The sequence below is a fragment of the Mobula birostris genome, chromosome 2 (genome assembly GCF_030028105.1).
Source record: "Mobula birostris isolate sMobBir1 chromosome 2, sMobBir1.hap1, whole genome shotgun sequence".
In the NCBI taxonomy this organism is placed as follows: Eukaryota; Metazoa; Chordata; class Chondrichthyes; order Myliobatiformes; family Myliobatidae; genus Mobula; species Mobula birostris.
In genome coordinates, this window is record NC_092371.1 from 40,862,084 (window position 1) to 40,881,837 (window position 19,754).

The 19,754-nt window shown below is 37.7% G+C and overlaps 1 protein-coding gene across 3 annotated transcripts in view; it reads left to right on the forward strand.

Annotated features, from left to right (window-relative positions):
• The window catches only part of nfatc2a (nuclear factor of activated T cells 2a), a 147,340-nt gene that overhangs the window by 62,518 nt on the left and 65,068 nt on the right, over positions 1 to 19,754 (forward strand). For all 3 annotated transcript variants that reach the window (XM_072239880.1, XM_072239888.1, XM_072239895.1), the window contains exons 7-9: positions 12,011 to 12,066; positions 13,353 to 13,482; positions 17,362 to 18,210. In XM_072239880.1, coding sequence (XP_072095981.1) covers positions 12,011 to 12,066; positions 13,353 to 13,482; positions 17,362 to 18,210 — 1,035 coding nt within the window. The remainder of the gene's footprint in view (positions 1 to 12,010; positions 12,067 to 13,352; positions 13,483 to 17,361; positions 18,211 to 19,754) is intronic.

The following is a 19,754-nucleotide window of genomic DNA, read 5'->3' on the forward strand; positions in this document are numbered from 1 at the left end:
TTTTAGTTTTTTAAATCAAAATTAGATAGAATGTAAAATCCAAGAGGTAATGATGAGCTTAGAGCAGACTTCAGAAAGACCTTAGAGATTACTATGTCTAGTTTTTGGTCCAAGCTAAAGGAGTGCATAAACATCAATAAAGACTTAAAATTGAAGTTTTCTCAAAGCAACAGTTTTACAATTTGGTATTATAGAAATGATTGAAATTATGGGAGCTTAGCAGTGAATAGCAAAGATGGTTGCATTAGTTGACAGCTTTTCAATTATACCTATTGTATATTTAATATTTCAGTAATATTTGAGTAATATTGTAAGTATACTGTTTGATTAAGCATTCTTTATTGTTTACATAATTCATTGTGGGTTATATGTAAATGGCATACATCATTATTCCAACACATCATAAATGAGTGCCTCACTAAAGTAATACATAGTAGACATGTTTATCCCTGAGCTCCCGTATTTTTCTTTTGATTAGCCTACAAAACATAACAAGGAAGTTTTAAAATGAACCTGAGTTGATCTAGTACCTACCTATTGAAGTGCAGTGAGACGTTCAAGTTAAATAACAGTGCAGCACATTTTTTTTTTGCAAGGGGGAGAAAGAGACATTCAAGTTGAAAACATGCAGAAAATGTACAAATTCACAGGATCATAAACAGTGAGTAGCAGGTGATAATAATAAATAAAAATGAGAAATGGCTGGCTACTTCAGAAAGATCGAATCATTCAATTGCGCAACAGATATCTGGGTTATGTATACTGAATGAACTTAACAGTATTTTAAAACAGATGGAGCATCTGATGAGAAATGAGTGCCAGTTTTGCTAGTGTAATTGGTGGAAAAGCAAACAATTTTCTTAGAAGTTTGACTGCTCTATTCAAATCATCTGAAATGAGATTTGTACATGTAGTAAATGTAATGCAGGAACATTCAGAACTGAAACCATTGTTGATTACAGAACACTTTATGTTTCATAAGCAGAATCAAAATGAAGGTGAGCCCATTTCAGCTTAAGTAGCTGAATTGAAGAAGTTGTCTGAGCATTGTCAATTCAGTAATGGTCTTAATGATGCACTGAGAGATCGTTTAGTTGGTGGAATCTCACAAGAAAACATTCAAAAATGGCTACTAACTGAAGCTCAACTCACATTTAAAATAGCAAATAAAGTTATTGTATCAATCGAAACAGCAGCCAAAGATGCAATTGAGTTGCAGTCATGAAAGAAAGTGAGCATGAACAGAATTTTAATGTCTAAACAGAAATTTGTCTGACCAAACAAACTGAATTACCATTGTGCAAGGGTTCACATACACCAGACCACTGCAGGTTAAAAGGCAAAGTTTATAGAAAATGCAACAAAGTGGGGTAAATTTTAGGATTATGTTAGCCAGACAAAAATACACAGGGAAGAGAGAAAGATAAAATGTTGAGAAGTAGTTTCAAAAAGGGCACTAATATGCATGCTGTTGATGAAAAATCTGACAATGTTGAGAATCTCACAGGAGTGAGTAGCCTTGAGATTTACAATGTGGAAATTAACAATAGGAAAACAATATGGCTTACATCAGAAGTGAATGGCATATTAATTAAAATAGTATTAGACACTGGTTCAGCTGTTTGAGTCATTACACAAAATGAGTTTCAGCGGCATTTCAAGGATACTAAGTCGAAGCCTCAGATATCCAACTAAGAAACCTATACAGGTGAAAAGATAACTCCTGTGGGAACGACTTTAGTAATAGTGAAATACAACAAGTCACATTGGGCTTCTATGTGGTAAAAACTGGGGGAGGGCAGCATTGTGGGGTCATGATTGGCTGAGACAACTATAAATTGATTGGAGATCCATTCACCATTTGTATGCCACATCCCCTGCAATAGAGTCAACTGAAAGAAACTTAAGAAAGGTACTGGATGATGCCACAAGAGTGTTCAAGGATGGCACTGGAAAACTCAAACATATCAAGGGTGAAATAGTGCTAAATGAAAATGCCACACCCAAGTTTTACAAAGCCCATCCAGTTCTTTATACCATCTGTGATAATATAGCCAGTGAACTAGATCACATGGAGGCTGAAGGAATTCTTTTCAAGGTTTAATGGTGCCCATGGGCAATACTAGTGGTCCAGAAGCCAAGAAGGATGGGTCCATCAGAAGCTGTGGTGATTTTAAGGATACCATTGACCCATTACTGAAAGTTGATCAATACCCTCTGCCTAGTGTAGATGATATCTCTGCAAACCTTTCGAGAGGGAAACTCTTCAGCAAAGTGGACTTAACTGAGGCTTATATACAGAAGGAGATGGAAGAAGAGTCCAATGTGTTTTTCACAATAGACACCCACAAAGGGCTTTATCGCTATAACAGGCTGATTTTTGAAGGAGCATCTCCACCAGCACTTTGGCAGTTAGCTATGGACCAGATGCTGCAAGGCTGCCCAGACACTCAGCGTTTCCTGGATGACATCATTGTTACTGGTATGAATGGCAAAGAACCTCTTCAAAATCTAAGGCAATGTTAAAAAGAAGATTATCAGGTCAGAGCACAGCACAACAAATGTATAATCTTTAAACCAAGCATCACATACTGTGATCACACCATTGTCACTCAAGCTTGTTGAGAAAATTCAAGCAATGGTAGATGCCCCAAGGCCAAAGGATGTATCACAGTTGTATTCCTTTTTTAGGTTCCTGCCAAATCTGGCTCCTGCGCTCCACCCCTTCATATCATTACGACTTATCGGGAAGAAATAGCAATAGACGAAAGAGTGTGAGATGACTTTCTAAAAGGTAAAGGAAATGGAGATGTTCAACATTATACTCATGCACTATGACCCACATTGTCCAGTGAAGCTTGCCTGTGCTGCCTAACCTTATGGTATAGGTGCAGTCATGCCACATGTTATGAGTGATGGAAGTAAACACCCCATATCCATTGCATCAACATTCCCTTACCGCTGCAGAGAAAAATTATGCACTGGTTAATGGAAAGGTCTTGAGTCTGGTTTGTGGTGTAAAACATTTCAACCAGTACTTGCATGGGAGAGAGATTACCCTCATTACTGATCGTCAGCCACTGGTGTCCGTTTTCAAGCCACAGAAGGGTGCTGCACTAACAGCTGCAGTATGAAAGCAGAGATGAGATCTGCTTCTTGGAGGACACAAGTACAAGTTCAAATTCAAGAAGACAACTAATCATGGAGGTGATGACAGATTGCTCCTTTTACCTTTGGAAAAGGAAGTACCTGAAAAGTTTGCAAAAGAGGAACCTGAAAAGTTTACAAAAGAGGACGCTCCTCTTGACCTATTCTCCCTAATTTGTTATGGATTATATGTACTAAATATGTGAATGTCATACATCATTGCACCACCACAGCATAAAACAGAGTGGACATGTTTATCCTTGCGATCCCGTGTTTTTCTTTCAATCAGTTTATAGAGTTAGAAAACTTAACAATACCATTAAATTCACTTCTGCGATTAATAAATTTGGCAGAAGATTTGCCCGGGGATTTCCTGAAAGCTACATCTTGAATACCATTTTGGTTTTTTTCTGAAGGTGCTGTAGAACACCCACTGACATGCACAAACTAATGGAATGCATCATGCTGCCTACAACAGTGAGGCAGGAGTATGTCAAAAATAAATTTCTACTTGTGTCAACATTGCAGGATAGATTGGTTAGAATCTGTTTACTGTTTACTCTTTACTTGAGCTGCGCACTTCACATGCATTTGGAATTTTATTTTTACTAACTTTTTTGTGCTAATATTTTGTTTTATGCGCTGTGTGTGATATACATATTGTGGGTGCACTGTGGTCTGATGGAATGTTTCATTTGGTTGCATATAAGTGCAGTCAGGTGAACTTGAATGAAGGAAAAGAGGATAAAGATGAAAGAAATTAGATTGAGTAAATGTGAATCAAACTATATTCATTTGAAGAGTTTGCAATATCATGGATGGATTGGAATCTGTGCTTATTGTAATGTTGTTATTTCTCTATATTTTCAATAGGCCTTCACTAACTGCATTGGATTTGTTTCTCTGGGACTTTCATCCCAATATGTTCTCAACCATGAAGTTTGCTTTGACTCTACAACACTGCTTTTATCAGTCTGTACTCTGAAAACCTCAACGATACTTCCTCTTCCTTGATTACACCTGTGCCCTCTGTTTTGCCATTGCTTCCTCCACCTTTCATGAAATTTATAAGATGCAGCTGGACATATCCTATTTCTTTCTGACTTATGCTCATTCTTTATTCACATCATTCTTCACTCTTACCCCCTCAACTATCTATCTGAATACCTACCATAATTTTTCCATTAAAAATACTTTTAAATTCATCCTTTTGTCACCTTTTTTAACCTCCACTCATATAGCTCAGTGCTCTTTTCCCTTATGTCAGCCTGCAAAATATCTTGGGAGTCATTTTATGTTAAAGCCACTATATAAATACACATTATTATTTTTGTCTCATTTCCAGACATGGCCTGTGATTAGGGAATGAGAGATGGTTAAGTAAAGGGTCTCTTATGACTATAAACAAAAGCCTGGTTCTTCTGACAGTGTGTAGGACTACTCTAGATATATTGGTGGTCAATATATGCCTACCTGTGCTTCTTAATATATCATTATTAATAATGCAAACCAGGCCCATTTTTTGCCAACTCCCTTTTTACTACAATGTTAAGAAAACTTGTTATACTATATTTCTCATGGGCTCCATTAACAACTTTACCAGTTATTGGATGGCTGCTGAGTTTAGAATTCATGCTGCTTTCTTCTACAGTGGATCACCAGTAAATGAGGTCAATGGAATGATGTTGGAATGCAGGGTAATCCAAACTTCTATGGAGCAAATGAAAGAGCTTTAATGCTTGCATAAAATTAGCTCCACTAAAAGACAATTAGTCTAAAACCAAATGTTCCAAACCCTAGGCAAGGCTGAATTTAGTCCCCCACTCAAATCGGATGATGTGAAAGGTTATTTTAAAAAACTTCGGCTTGATCTTCTAGCAGGAGATCAGCAGGCTCCTTGTCCTTGTGTGTTAAACAGGGTAAAGCAGGCTACATTTGTCTTTCACACACTACATTCTTCCAGGTCGAATCGGCAGTGTCCTTGATTTCCAAGGTTCATTCACAGTGGGAGTTGGTGGGTGTTGGGTGATTCTCTTTAGAAAGAGAATTTGTTAGTGTATGTAACAATTTAATCTAATCCATAATAGACATTAACTTATTTTGTGTTTTCACTGTGTACACCAGAAAATCCAAATTCCACTTCATTCCTAAAAGTTATGTTTTTTTTTGCACAGTGGATGCTTATTTATTTTAGACATACACCATGATAACAGGCCCTTCCAGCCCAGCGAGCCCCCCGTTACACCCGTGCGACCAATTAATCTACCAGCCTGTACATCTCTGGAACATGGGGGGAAACCGGAGGACCTGGAGGGGACCAACACCATCATGGGAAGAAAGTCCTTAGAGACAGTGGCAGAATTGAACCTGTGTCGCTGGTGCTGTAATGCCATTATGCTAGCCACTATGCTACAGTCCTCCCCCTTCTGGTGTTGAATCCTCATTATCTTCAGCACTGGAAGTAAAGGAAAGTTCGGACAGCTTTAGTTTTGATACATTTGGTGCAGTCATTACAAAGCTTCACACACTCTTGTTGATACTGAATGCGGTTGTGCTCATGTCCCAAAAACTATGCAAAGGACCAACACAGAATAACTTTGGAGTCATACAGTGATACCAGACAGTGCTCTTTCAACCACCAAGTCCATGCTAAGGAAATCCCCACAGTTACAGGAAGAACATGCAAACTCCACATGGGCAACATCACAGATCAAGTTTTAAGCTGAGGAAATGGATTTGTGTAGCAACACCTGTACCAGCTGTACTTCACTGATGTAGATAGAATAGCTTCAAATACTCAGCCTGTAATCCACATGCCTGCTTGGCCTTGCAGTAGTGTTCCTACCTGTTGCTTACACAGCTCAATATTGCACTGCAAAAAAGAAAAAAATAGACTAATGGAATAGAGAAAGAAGACGAAGTAAAGGAGATGAGGCCAGAAAGGAGGAGGAGCGAAGAGGAGAGTGAAAAGGACAGAAGTAAACTTAAAAATGTTGTGACCGTCACATTATGCAGTACAGTACTCAACGCTGTGGGAGTTTTAAATCTGTCTTAGCAATAATGAACAGGGAGTAATACTCACACAGGACAAGCAAACGTGCAGTATCAAGTCTCAGATTTGCTTGACGCATACAGGTTTATCCACATGTGGCAGACTAAAGGACACAGATCCAAATTCAAAATGTTCTCTGGAGTCAGTCATAGAGACAGGCATCTTTAGTACATTGGTTATGAAAAAATATTTTATCATAAATATGCAATCCAGTTTTACACTGTTGTGTGATAGTTCCCTACATTTTTACACTTGCACTATGAACTTAGAGTTAGGTTATTTTATCCTCCCGTTTCCTTCAGAAGTAAATGGTGTGCAGATTGATTCTCTGAGTGTTTTCTAAAATTGGAGCTGACTATTTATGCAGGACAGAATTTATATTTTGCTGAGCTTTGGCTACAATTTAATGGTTTTATTTTACTACATGTCCTGCTTTGAGATTTCATTTGTAATCCAACTTTATCTGGATGTTATCCTTAAGCACAATGGAGTGTACTAGCATTTAGCTTCTGTGAATGTAGTGACTGCACAAGGACACACTAAAGTCTTCCAATAAAGTTAAGGTGAATTATAGTTTAAAGCAGACAAAAGTGGTTCCATTCAGTACACTATGATTTGAGTGTTGATGAGTAAGAAAGTAGATTATCCATATTAATAGAATCTATTGTACTGTGTTGTTTCTATGTCATTGCAACAATGGACAAAGAACTGCATTTAATTCGGAGAATGATCAAGCCAGCTGTAAATTGCCAGCAAAGGTTATTTTTAAAGACTTGAATTAATCAAATATTAATATTAATATAGTCTACTTTAATGGCAATTTTACTTGTGTAATGCCATATGTATTTTTTCAGAAGCTTCACCTGTTCCTAATAGATTTTCATTTACCTTTCAATTATTTTCTGGCTTTATGGCTTTCAAAGACACTTGAGAGTAGTATTTCTTATTACCCATTTTCAGCATTGAACAGTCTCAGGGTAGAATGCATTGCACAGTTTAGATCAGGGGTTCCCAACCTGGGGTCCACGGAACCCTTGCATAATGGTATTAGTCCATGGCATAAAAAAGGTTGGGAAGCCCTGGTTTAGAAGATGATTAAAGGTAGACTGCAAGTCTTCTGGTGATTAGGAAGTACTAAATACTTTTCTCATACCCTCTTTACTGAAACCAAACTCATTTAATAAAGTTGTGTTTGAGTCAGATGGCTAGCCTCATTCCAGGTATCCATCTGTTACAATCTAGGCTGAAATGAACTGAATTAATTATTTTAATTAGTTTTTTTTGCAGGAAGCCAAGTAGCATCTTTGTTTGAGCTGCTGCATTTAGAGATAAAAGGATAATGAAAGAGAACATGTTTCAGTGAAATTTTAATCTTTAAATTAATAACTTTTACATTGTATTTTGTTTCTTATTATTTTGTTCTTTTCAAATATTCATCTCGCTTAATTAAGTGTTCGTAAATCTAATGAGGCAAATGTACTGAACGTTTTCCACAGATGCGAAGTAAGATGCATATTCCACTGATTTAAAATAAGCAGATCACTTAAAGGTAGTATTTTTCCAACAGGTTGCATGCAGTGGTTTTATTTATTTTTGGCTTTGCACCAATTGAAGGGTAATTGCCAGTAATGGGTATAAGCTAGTTTCCTGATCAAGAAATCATAGTTTTTATGAAAGAAAAGCAAAAAAAAATCATTGGAGTATGATACTTGTGCAACATGGCTACTGCATTTTTGTTGGAATATGCCTAAACTAGACAAAGACATTTTGGAGGCATTACCTATGCCCATTGAAGAAGACTGAAAACTTTAAGAATAGCAGAATGACAAGTGGTAATAGATTCTAGACCTGGGGTTCTTAGCAGCCTTGACTAGGAATTAGATACAAAACATTGCATCTCTGTCACAATGCTAAATGTTGATATGATTTGGATGGAAAACTATTGGAGAAAATGGAAAAAGTTTAAATTGAGCAATTTGGGAACATTGTATTTTTGATAATTGAGGAATCCATGATGAGGGCAGTCACCAATTTAACATTAATACTGATTGAATGAGGTAAGGGAGAGAGAGAAATTTAATTGAATGGAAATTTCTTAGAATAATTAATAATTAGAACTAGAACTAGCTAATAGAGAAGCCATTGCCTTTTAATGGGGTTATTGAAAACACTCTTGAATATGAAAAAGGTGAACAGGAAAGGAAAGAAGGCTAACGCATATATCTGAATGGCTGCATGAAAGAGCTAGTGCACAAATTTTTATTGACTGGCCTTCGATGCTGTTAACCTCTATGAGCTGCATTGCGCTGATGCTCTTTGTAATTCTCACCCTTGCCTAAGCATTTGATTTTAATTTCAGTAACAGCAGAGAATAAAGATAAAAGTTAATGAAGAGAGTAATAACAAAAATGTGGTAGACGGCAAAGCAAAACCAAATAATATATGGAACATATTGCAACTGCAATTACTTTTTGTGAACAGCCGAAACTATAGTGTGCTTATAAGCAGTCTACTCAAGTAGACTAGATCAGAGGACGGCTAATGTGCACATTTTATAGGGGTGAGATTCATGTGGATCATGGATTTGGTTTTCATCGTTAAACAATGTTAATAAGGCTTGTGCTTATCCTTGTTGCAGCCTCATCTTGCCCCACAAAATCGCATGCCACAAATGCTGCACTTAGTGTAGTGGGCCTGCAGCCACCCACATGGCTGTGAGGTACACAAGGAGGCTCACAAGACTAGCCTTGTGCTTGGACATTTTCCAAATATGAACATAAAAATAGAAATTTCATTTGAATGTTGAATGGTTGCACTCAGAGTTTGGTGCTCATTAAATAAAATTCTTTGTAGCCAAATAATAAAGCAAGTGTTGCATTTCCAAAAATACCAAACTGCTAAATTAATTGCAGTTTCTTAAAATATACAGCATGTTGTGTATAATTTGAAATGAGTCATCTTTTTATAAAGAGTTAGAACTAACTTCAATGCAATATTTCAATAATTCACATGTTGCTTCAGAAAGCCTCAGCTTTCTATTTCAGCTGAATACTAGAATGTTTTGTAAATTGAGGTAACCTTTCTTAGAAATTAAAAGCACAGAATTCCAATCACCAAAGAAGTTACAGTTTATATTCTATAAACAGTTACCTAGAAATGAGATAAGGCAGTTAAGTGTAACGCAGCAGAACATTGGGTCTTTGGCTGGATCAGCCATGATTTTATTGAACGGAGAAGCAAGCTTGATGGCTACTCCTAGGCTTACTAGCAAGCTAGGCTTACTCCTGCTCCTATTTTTTAAGTTCTCATGTTCTTTTGTCTCCTGGGGCTCTTTTACCAATACTGTATCTAAAGTGGTAAGCAATAATTACAATTGAATTTATACTCGTAGAAGGGGACACATCTGCAAAACCAAGTTATCTTTATCTTTTGGGAATAAACAATGGGGGATTTTAAAATGCACCTAGATTGGGAAAAATCAGGTTCATTCGGAATCCCAATGAAAATAATCTGTACAATACATACAAGCAATTCCATGATGGGCCATATGGCTTACTGAAAGCTCCTATGTCTTATGGTCTTAGTATCATGTAAGGATTGAGGAGCAGGAGAGAGGAGGTAGTATGTAGTTGGAAGTACTGCAAGTAATAAGGCAGGAGGTTTTGACAGAGAATATAAGGATTATATTTTCACTTTATCTGCTGTTAAGGTGCTTGAATTTCTTTCATTTCAAAGTTCAATGTACATTTATTTTCGAAGTATGTGTGCTATATACAACCTTGAGATTTATCTCCTTACAGGCAGCCTCTAAACAAAGATAACCATTAAAACCCATTAAAAAAAAGACCATCAAACACTGAAAGTACAGAAAAAAATACAAACCTTGCAAGTAGTAAAAGCAAGCTGATACCATTCAGAACTGAAGTTCACGAAAGTGAGTACGCAGCCACGAAGCCAGCCACAGCCTCAGATTAGCGCAGAGATGAATAAACCCCATGGAGCAGTGAGCTAATACTAGCCTGTCCCTCACCTCTGGCCCTGACACCCTGACCTTTCCAATCTGGCTCAGCGCTTAGATCAGTCAAACCTCAGGTCATTCCTTGCTCTCAACCAAGGCCCTGCTGCTTTGATACGTTCTTGGGTCTGGGCCCTGTCAGCTCAATTCAGCCCATACTTGATGTTTCCAATCTGGCCTGGGGCTTAATTCGGCTGAACAGCGGGTCATCCATCACCCTTTGGCCTGGGCTCCAACACCTTGACTCTGATTCGCCTTGGTTCTCCCGTTTCAAATCACTTCCAAGTCCGCTGCAGCAATGGCCAAACATTAGCTCATTCCCCACTCTCAGGCCCAGCTCTAAACATTGACCTCTTATTTTCACCAAATGTTTTGTTGGTTGAATGGCTTTCTGCCCATTTGGGCCACTGAAATTTCTCTTCTGTCCAGCTCTAAATGAGACCCTGCAATGTGGTATCCGGATAACCTGTCTGAACTTCTTCCTATCAATTTTTCAAACAATTTCCTAAATTCCTGGACTATACCTAGAATGCACTTCCCTATAAGAGCTGATTGCTCCTGTCAGCTGTTGTTGGATGTACTTTTTCTTCTGTCCTTTTCTCCACCATTACACACAATCCCCAATCTATCAAACAGAATGGGTTGCACTAGTAGTGCGCTTGGATCACTGTGATGACGTCCTTGCAAAGTTTCATCCTGCTTCTGTAGCTATGTAGAACACTACCGTGCAGCACAAGCTCAGTAGTATCTTCTGATTCCAAATTTGATGTAGATCACTGAATAACGCTGATACCTTTATGAAGAGTTCATGCTCTTTCAGTACAGAATCATTTTTATAAAGTGACTTGGCAGAGATTAACCTTAAGCAATTAATTTGCTATTTATTTTGGGGTGGTATTGCATTGTATATATGGATAACATTCATCTTCGATCTTCCATATGAAAATGCAAAATATATTATTAAACCTAGAGAATATTATGTGTTCATACTTTTTTAGAAAGAGCTTTATGGAAGCCACTTTCATTATATGAGTACAGCCTATTGGACAATACTGTTAAGACTCACGAAGGATGTGGAAGGATGTTATCACCAATGTTTTTTTACACACTGACGCTGTGAGCCTAGTGTAATGTTTCCTGAATCACTGGAACCTATGGAGGAAAATACAAGATTATCTTTGTAAAAATGGATCAGCTAAATCCATTATTCTCTCTTGCTTATCATTTTGGTACTTAGTCAGTCATCCCATTACCTGATATTGTTAAAGTTAGCTGGGCAAGCTGTCTACAATGATGGAAACTAAGCTTCTGTATGAATGCAAGGTATACATTATCCAGACTTTATACACTTGGAATATTATGAATTTACATTTAAGTCTTGTAATCACACTGATTGTTGGCCAGTGGTGGATCAGCACCGGAATTTTAGACATATGGCCCCGGCTTGAAATCCAGCCAGTTCCTTGCACGCTTTTCCATGCTGGGTTGAGAGTCAAGCTAGCAACTCAGCATTGCAAAATACAGACAGAATGCTAAAGAAACGGCAAGGTTGCCACTCAATGCACCACAAGGTGCAGAGGGGACATCAATTACACAGATAACTGCATATATATGGTCAATGTACAAATCCATTTTTACAATATGTGGTAAGTTTATTTTGATGTAGCCACCAGATGCACAAGAACAGCACTGGAAGTTCAGTTGGGGAAATACTGTAGAGAAATAGTAATATTTTTAAAGAACCTTTTTTTGTTGTAAATTATTCATTCTCAATTTTGTTCAACTATTTCTTTCAGAAGGACAGCAGATATGGGAGGTAGAGGCAACAGTAGATAAAGACAAAAGCCAGTCGGTGAGTATGAAGATGAAAACATGCTTTATAGTCAGACGTGCTTTTCATGAGTGAGGGGAATCTGTTGATTCCCCATCTGCAGATTTTCCAGAAAACTTCAATAGTGGAAAGATGGCTTAAGTTATGCTGATTGCAGCTAAGAAAGATGAACTGAGAGAAAAGTATCAGAAATGATAAAGCACAACCCCATTCCATTATGGGATAAATTAGTTTTATTTTTACCTGTTACACCATTGACAAAGCTTTTTTATAGTGGAAAATGAAGGAAAATATGAATATAATTTAGTCTATCCAAAAATTGTTCTCTTGTTTAAGAGTCAAATGCTTCTTGAAGTTAAATGTTTTTAAGCTTTATGAATTTTTATAAAGAAAATTTATCAAACTTTTTGAACCCTTACACTATCGATTCTTAAGATGGTAGAATATCAGTCTCACAACCTTATTAATTCAGTGATAATGTGAATAAGGTGCATGAATCTGATGTTCTGACTTCTAAATCCTAAGAAATCAAATCACTTTGTCCCCAATATTAGACGGATGTGTAAGGATCATCAACTCAGCTTCCACCTTTCTGATTCATTGACTTCACTTTATGGAAAGAATCTGCTAAAAATGTGGCAGCTGAGAGATGCAATAAAACATTCAGTCCTGGTCACCTCACTACAGGAAGGATGTGGATACTATAGAAAGAGTGCAGAGGAGACTTACAAAGTTGTTGCCTAGATTGGAGAGTGTGCCTTATGAGAATAGGTTGAGTGAATTTTGCTTTTTCTCCTTGGAGTGACGATGGATGAGAAGTGACATGATAGAGGTGTATAAGCTGAAGAGAGGCATTGATCGTGTGGATAGCCTAAGGCTTTTTCCCAGGGCTGAAACAGCTAACGCAAGGGGGGTATAGTTTTAAGGTGCTTGGAAGTAGGTTCAGAGGGTCTTTCAGGGGTAAGTTTTTCCACACCAAGAGTGGTGGGTGTGTGGAATGCACTGCCAGCAACAGCTGTGGAGGTGGATACAACAGGATCTTTTAAGAGACTCTTAGATAGGTAAATGGAACTTAGGAAAATAGAGGGCTATGTGGTAGGGTAATTTTAGGCAGTTTTTAGAGTAGGTCACATGGTCGGCACAACATTGTGGGCTGAAGGGCCTATAATATGCTATAGATTTCTATGTTCTATGTTTTAAAACATAACTCTTTTTGTTGTCTTTTGCAGTTCCATAACGCCACAGGGATATGTGAGAAAGGCACCACATAATCACAATATTTTTACCTTGTGTTTCATTCTGTTTAGAATATGCTCTTTGTTGAAATTCCACGTTATCGGAACCAGCATATTCGCACACCAGCCAAAGTAACCTTCTGTGTTGTTAACGGGAAAAGGAAGAGAAGCCAACCACAAAGATTTACGTATCTTCCAACAGGTAAATAACCCGAAGGATGTCTGTGGACATCTATTCCATAAAGTTTTGTGCACAGTAACCCATAATAATACTTAATTTCAATCAGCATTAAATTATTGTTTGGGTGAAATAGGAAACCTTTTCTGCTTCCACTAGACTAAAAAGAAAATAATCCCCTTGTCGGTTTATAAGACAACAATAATGTGCATCAGGACAACTCAATACTGTAGCATATGTGACTTATATAATACTGGGATGTACCACTTTAAGAATTTAGCATGTGGTAAATGTTTAGAATAGAATTTTGCAAAAACTGGCCACCTCTGTAGAGAGGTGCCTGCCTGATGGAAATAGCCATGCTTAAGAGAAATACTACATTGCGCAAAGTAATTTCTTTTATAAACAAAGTGGCCTTTGTTTGTTCATTCAATTAACTGGTTACCCTCCAGTATCTTAGTGAGTGAATTGGAGACATGCTGGTAACTTCACTAAACGTCACTTGCCCTATCACTGAAAATGTTCTCAAATGACTCACTTTCAAGGACTTTTCATCTCATGTTCTCAGTATTTATTTCTTATTATTTATTATTATTACTTCTTTTTGTTTTTGCACAGTTTGTTGTATTTTTGCACATTTATTGAATGTTCAAGTTGGTGCGGTCTTTCACTGATTCCATTATGGTTATTATTATTCTGTTACGGATTTATTGAGTATGCCCGCAAGAAAATGAACCTCAGGGTTGAATATGGTGACATATATGTACTTTGATATTAAATTTACTTTGAACTTTGGAAGTTGAAATTTTGAAATGGTTGGAACATTTAACGAAAGTGAGGCTTTTTGTTCACATTGTTAGAAATACTACAAGAACCAAAAGAGTACTGTATTTATACAGATATTACAACAGGGATACTATAGTTATACAGACATTTATACTATAGTTGAATACAGACTAATAGCTCAACACCACAACTGGTTGACATTTTATCATACAACTGTAAATACATTATGCATCATCAGCATTATACATTTCTGTTCTTGCCTTTTATTAAATAACAAACCTGAGGGTAAAATATATTATGTGAATTCTTATATTGCAATCCAGTGCTACTATTTAAAACTCTGAGAAGTTTCTGCAGAGGACAGGAGAAAAACAGAACCCAAGGCAACCTACTGACTTTCAACTTCTTATCCCAGACTTCTTTGCAGGAAAAAAGGACATAAGAATGTCAAAGTAACCAAAAGAAAATTTATGAAAGTGACCAAGACTGTGCAGTTTGAAGCAGCTAAGCGCAGTTAGCTATAGATATTATGACATGAGTATACTTGAGTGGAATTTAATACTTGGGCAGTATCTCAGGAATGAGGATGAACTTGCTTCCAGTCTGGTTCTGTAGATTCTGACTGGTGGGGCAACAGATGCCTGATGAGATACCTGGGTGGGTGGCTGTGAGGTGGTGTGTTCCTTCCACCAGTATACTCCCACTGGATGATCACAAGATTCTTATTGCCAAAACCAAATATCCATTATTTAATCCTACAGTCTGAAACTGAGAGTTCTTTAAGAAAGGTTTGTATTATTACTTTTCACTGATCATGAAATAGTATTCTAAACTTGGAAGTAATGTATGTGCATGGCAAATTAATCCCTTAATGCTTTAGGTGAAACCTCTTGTTTTATAAATTGCAAACTATATTCCAGTGTTACAGGCATTAAGCATGATGGGGGAAGAGCTATTTCATCATTATATCATAAATAAAATACACTGCCTCCAATATTAGTGTAATTAAAGATGAAAGTGCTCAGGATTATATTGATAGCAGGCACAAGTATGCTTCCAGTTGAAAATAAAAGCAGATGACCGGTGTAAATGTCCTGATGCACATCTGGGTTGTCCTGACCATTGGCAGAACTTGGCCAGCTGTAATCCGGAAACCGGTCTTCCGTGTAGTGATTCAAGACAAAAATACTGCATGTGGTCAGCATAAAAGGAAACTATAGAAGAAATATGTAGCATAGCACGGAGGCTGGAAATGAAGAGTTGTTCTTTCTGTTTCCAAATTAAAACCACAAATGACCATCAGGCACCATGAAAGTCATCTCCTCCCCTCATGTTTACTCTTCCTCATTGTCTCCTTTGCCTTTTAAATACTTATCCATATAGGACCATAAGGTATAGGAGCAGAATTAGGCCATTTGGCCCATTGAGTCTGCTCTATCATTTCATCATGACTGATACATTTCCTTCTCGGCCCCAATCTCCTGCGTTATCCCTGTATCCCTTCATGTCCAGACTAATTAAGAATCTAGCAATCTCTGCCTTAAATATACTCAATGACTTGATCTCCACAGCTATCTGTGGCAACAAATTACACAGATTCACCACTTTCTGGCTAAAGAAATTCCCCCTCATCTCTGCTCTTATAGGGTATCCCTCTATTCTGAGGCTGTGTCCTCTTTTCTTAGACTCCCCCACAATAGGAAACATTCCCTCCACATCCACTCTGTCGAAGCTTTTCAACATTTAATAGGTTTCAATGAGGACACCTCTCATTCTTCTGAATTCCACTGAGTACAGGCCTAGAGCCATCAAACGCTCCTTGTGTGATAAGTCTTTCAATCCCAGAATTATTTTTGTGAATTTCTTTTGAACCCTCTCCAATGTCTGCACATCGTTTTCAAGATAAAGGGGCCCAAAACTGCTCACAATACTCCAAGTGGGGCCTCACCAGTGTTTTATAAAGCCTCAACATTACATACTTTCTTTTATATTCTAGTCCTCTCAAAATGAATGCTAACCTTGCATTTGCCTTACTCACCACTGACTCAACCTACAAATTAGCATTTCACCTCAGAGTTTTGAATTTTCTCTCCATTCAGAAAATAGTTTATTTCTTCCACCAAAGTGCATGACCACACACTTTCCAAAACCTGGTTCCATCTGCCACTTCTTTGCCCATTCTTCTGATCTATCTAAGTCCTTCTGTAACCTCTAGTTCCTCAACACTATATGTCCTCCCACCTATCTTCATATCATTCACAGACTTGGCCACAAAGCCATCAATTCCTTCATCCAAATCATTGACATATAAAGTAAAAAGAAGCGGCCCCAACACAGACCCCTATGGAACACCAATGGTTAGGGGCAGTCAACCAGAAAAGACTACCTTTATTCCCACTCTTTGTCTCCAGCCAATCAGCTAATGCTCTACCCATGCTAGCATCTTTACTGTAATACCATGGGCTCTTAATTTGTTTAACAGCCTCACATGTTGCACCTTGTCAAAAGCCTTCTGAAAATCCAAGTACACAACATCTGATTCTTTTTTGCCTATCCTGCTTGTTACTTCTTCAAAGAATTCCAACAGATTTGTCAGGCAAGTTCTTCCCTTGAGGAAGCCATGCTGACTTTTGCCTATTATATCATGTGTTGCCAAGTACCCTGAAACCGCATCTTTAACAAACGACTCCAACATCTTCTGAACCACTGAGTTCAGGCTAACTGGTCTATAATTTCCTTCCTTTTGCCTCTCTCTCTTCCTGAAAAGTGGAGTGACATTTGCAATTTTCCAGTCCTCCATGCTACAATTCATTGATTCTTGAAAGATCATTACTAATGCTTCCACAATCTCTTCAGCCACCACTTTCACAACCCTGGGGTGTAGACCATGTGGTCCAGCTGACTCATCTAACTTCAGACTTTACAATTTCCCAAGCACCTTCTCTCTAGTAATGGCAACTTCACTGATTTCTGCTCACCGATATAGATGAATGTAAGCAAATATTTTGGTTTTAAGAAACCAAATATTAAGTGAATGTTGTAGACTACTGATTGTTTGGAAGCTAAGTAATGTTAATGATATCAAGGCTAAATATGTTTCTTGTGTATTTTTTTCAGTGCCTGTCATTAAAACAGAACCTATTGATGAGTGTAAAGGTGCCATATTCTGCAGTGCTGTACATCATGGGACCATGTCTCCATTTTATTATACACAGCAGGTCATGACCCCTGTTATGGTCACTAACCCCACTTCATGTCTTGGGGGAAACATGACGTCCTGTCGTTCTGGATTCTCTCCACATGATTCTAAATATCAGCAGCAGAATCCAATCGGAGCAGTCTATCAGAGGTCAAAAGGTGGCAGTCCAAATCATCTTGGCTATCAACCCTCTGCCGTAATGGTGCCTTCAATTCCCGTAATTCCAGATGCACACAGATCTGTGTTGGTACATACTGGGTCACCTGCCCAGTCTTCAATGCTGCACCAGTCTCCTACCAATCAATCTTCTCTGATAATTCATCATTCCCCAAACAACCGTGAGGCTTCTTCCATGATCCAAAATTCTCCAACCAGCCATCAGTCATCCATGATACAGCATTCCCCAACCCATCAGCAATTATCATCAATGATTCATCATTCACCTACTAGCCAGCCTTTGAGATACAACAGCCACCAGGATTACCAGCAACAAGTGTATTCAGAGAATGATGCCCACGTGCCTATTGTGCGATCCACTACACCACAGCCAGTACATCATGTGCAAAAAAATAGTCCAAATCAATATCCAGCTGTGATTCAGCAACAGCACCAACCATCCAATACAATCCAGAAGGCTTCCAAAAACAGACCCTCACCAAGTCAGCTTGCAACATTGATCATGGATCAACAGGAGAAAGAAACTACAAGTATTGGAGTCACAGTGAAGCAGGAACCACAGAACCTGGACCAGGCATACCTGGATGATGGTAAGCACCAGTTCTTGTTTTAAAGACATTGACGTAACTAAAGACAAGTGACCTATCTAAATCATCACCCACCCCTAGTTAATAATAATAAAAGAATAAATAATATTCTTTAAGTACCTTGATGAAGACAGATTCTGTTCAAGTATTTTGTACTCAGTAAAGATGAGTGATATCAGTATTACCAGACTAGGAAACTGAGTCCACCTCTGCTGTTTTTTTTTGGTAATTGACAGCTTTCTGCAAAGATGTGAAAAGCTTAAGTGTGAGGCAAACTGCTACCTACGCAATTCTGAAATGTAGCTTATGTCTTAATCACAGGATGATGCCTCCTCCATCCTGCTTGGTTATATTTAAATTTCCAGACCAGCTTTCCTCATATTTGAAACACTTCTAACATGAATAAGTAACATATTACCCCCTCATTGTGACATATTCTCACTAGAACTGAATAAGACTGCTTAAAATGACTTAATTTTGAAATTAGCAAAAAAAGCTACAAAAAAAAGTTTGCCACAGTTAGATTTAAAACTTAATTATGGAGGCTGAATTTACAGGGCAAAATATTACCTTTTTTGGCATGGTAATGCAATGTTCATGGTATAAAATATGTCAGTCCTACCTTAGAGCTGTGCTTGCCTTTTAATGAGTTGTGTCTTATCTATATTTACATTATCCACAAACTAATTTGTGACTTTACACAACTGTATTAAGAAGCTTGAAGGTAAGTAAACTGCTGGTTGATTTGTTATTTTACCTTGAGCTTTCCAATTCAAATGAAATTAACTGGAGAATTATTTTGGACCTCACCATTGAGTAAACTGCCAGCATGTGTGAAATATTCAGTGGTAGGTGATTATGATCTCAGGTATGCCCTTGCTGGTAGAACCTAATATAACTTCCCATACGTGGCACTTGAAGAACATAATCTGTTGTGCTCACTCTTAAATATCCTTCTTTGAGTCCCCACAATTGGCATTTGTATAAATTGATCATACTGGGGCTTGTGTTCTAAAACAGTGTTATGTCTAGCCTTTCAGGCATTACATTTTTAACTGATGCTTGTGTTCAGTTTTTGATGATACAGTACTAACTAAAACACGTAAACACATGCAGATTTATTAGGTACTTGAAGCTCATATGAAAGGATCTGAAAACGTGAAGTATAAAAGTTGGAAGATTTGCTTATAACATAGTTCAAAGATAAAAGAAAAAAAAAATCATTCAAGCCAAAAACTTCTGCTGGAAAGTTTTAGAAACGTAAAAGATTCCCCATGCTAGATTTGCTGTCTCACTGGAATAAGTAGTTGTGAATAACAAAAAAGCTCTATTGTGTTAGTTTATCATTTACAAATTGTTAAGTTTGAACAATGCATTCCCCTAAAGTGCCCAACGTATAGAATATTATCAGCTGAAGTTCCACCTATTTTTTATTCCTGTGCTTTTGTGTAGCTGTCAGGTGAGGACAGTATTGGGTGTGGTTATGAAACCTTAGATGATTATATAACTTCCAGACACAGTAAAGCATAAAATCTTATTTACATTAT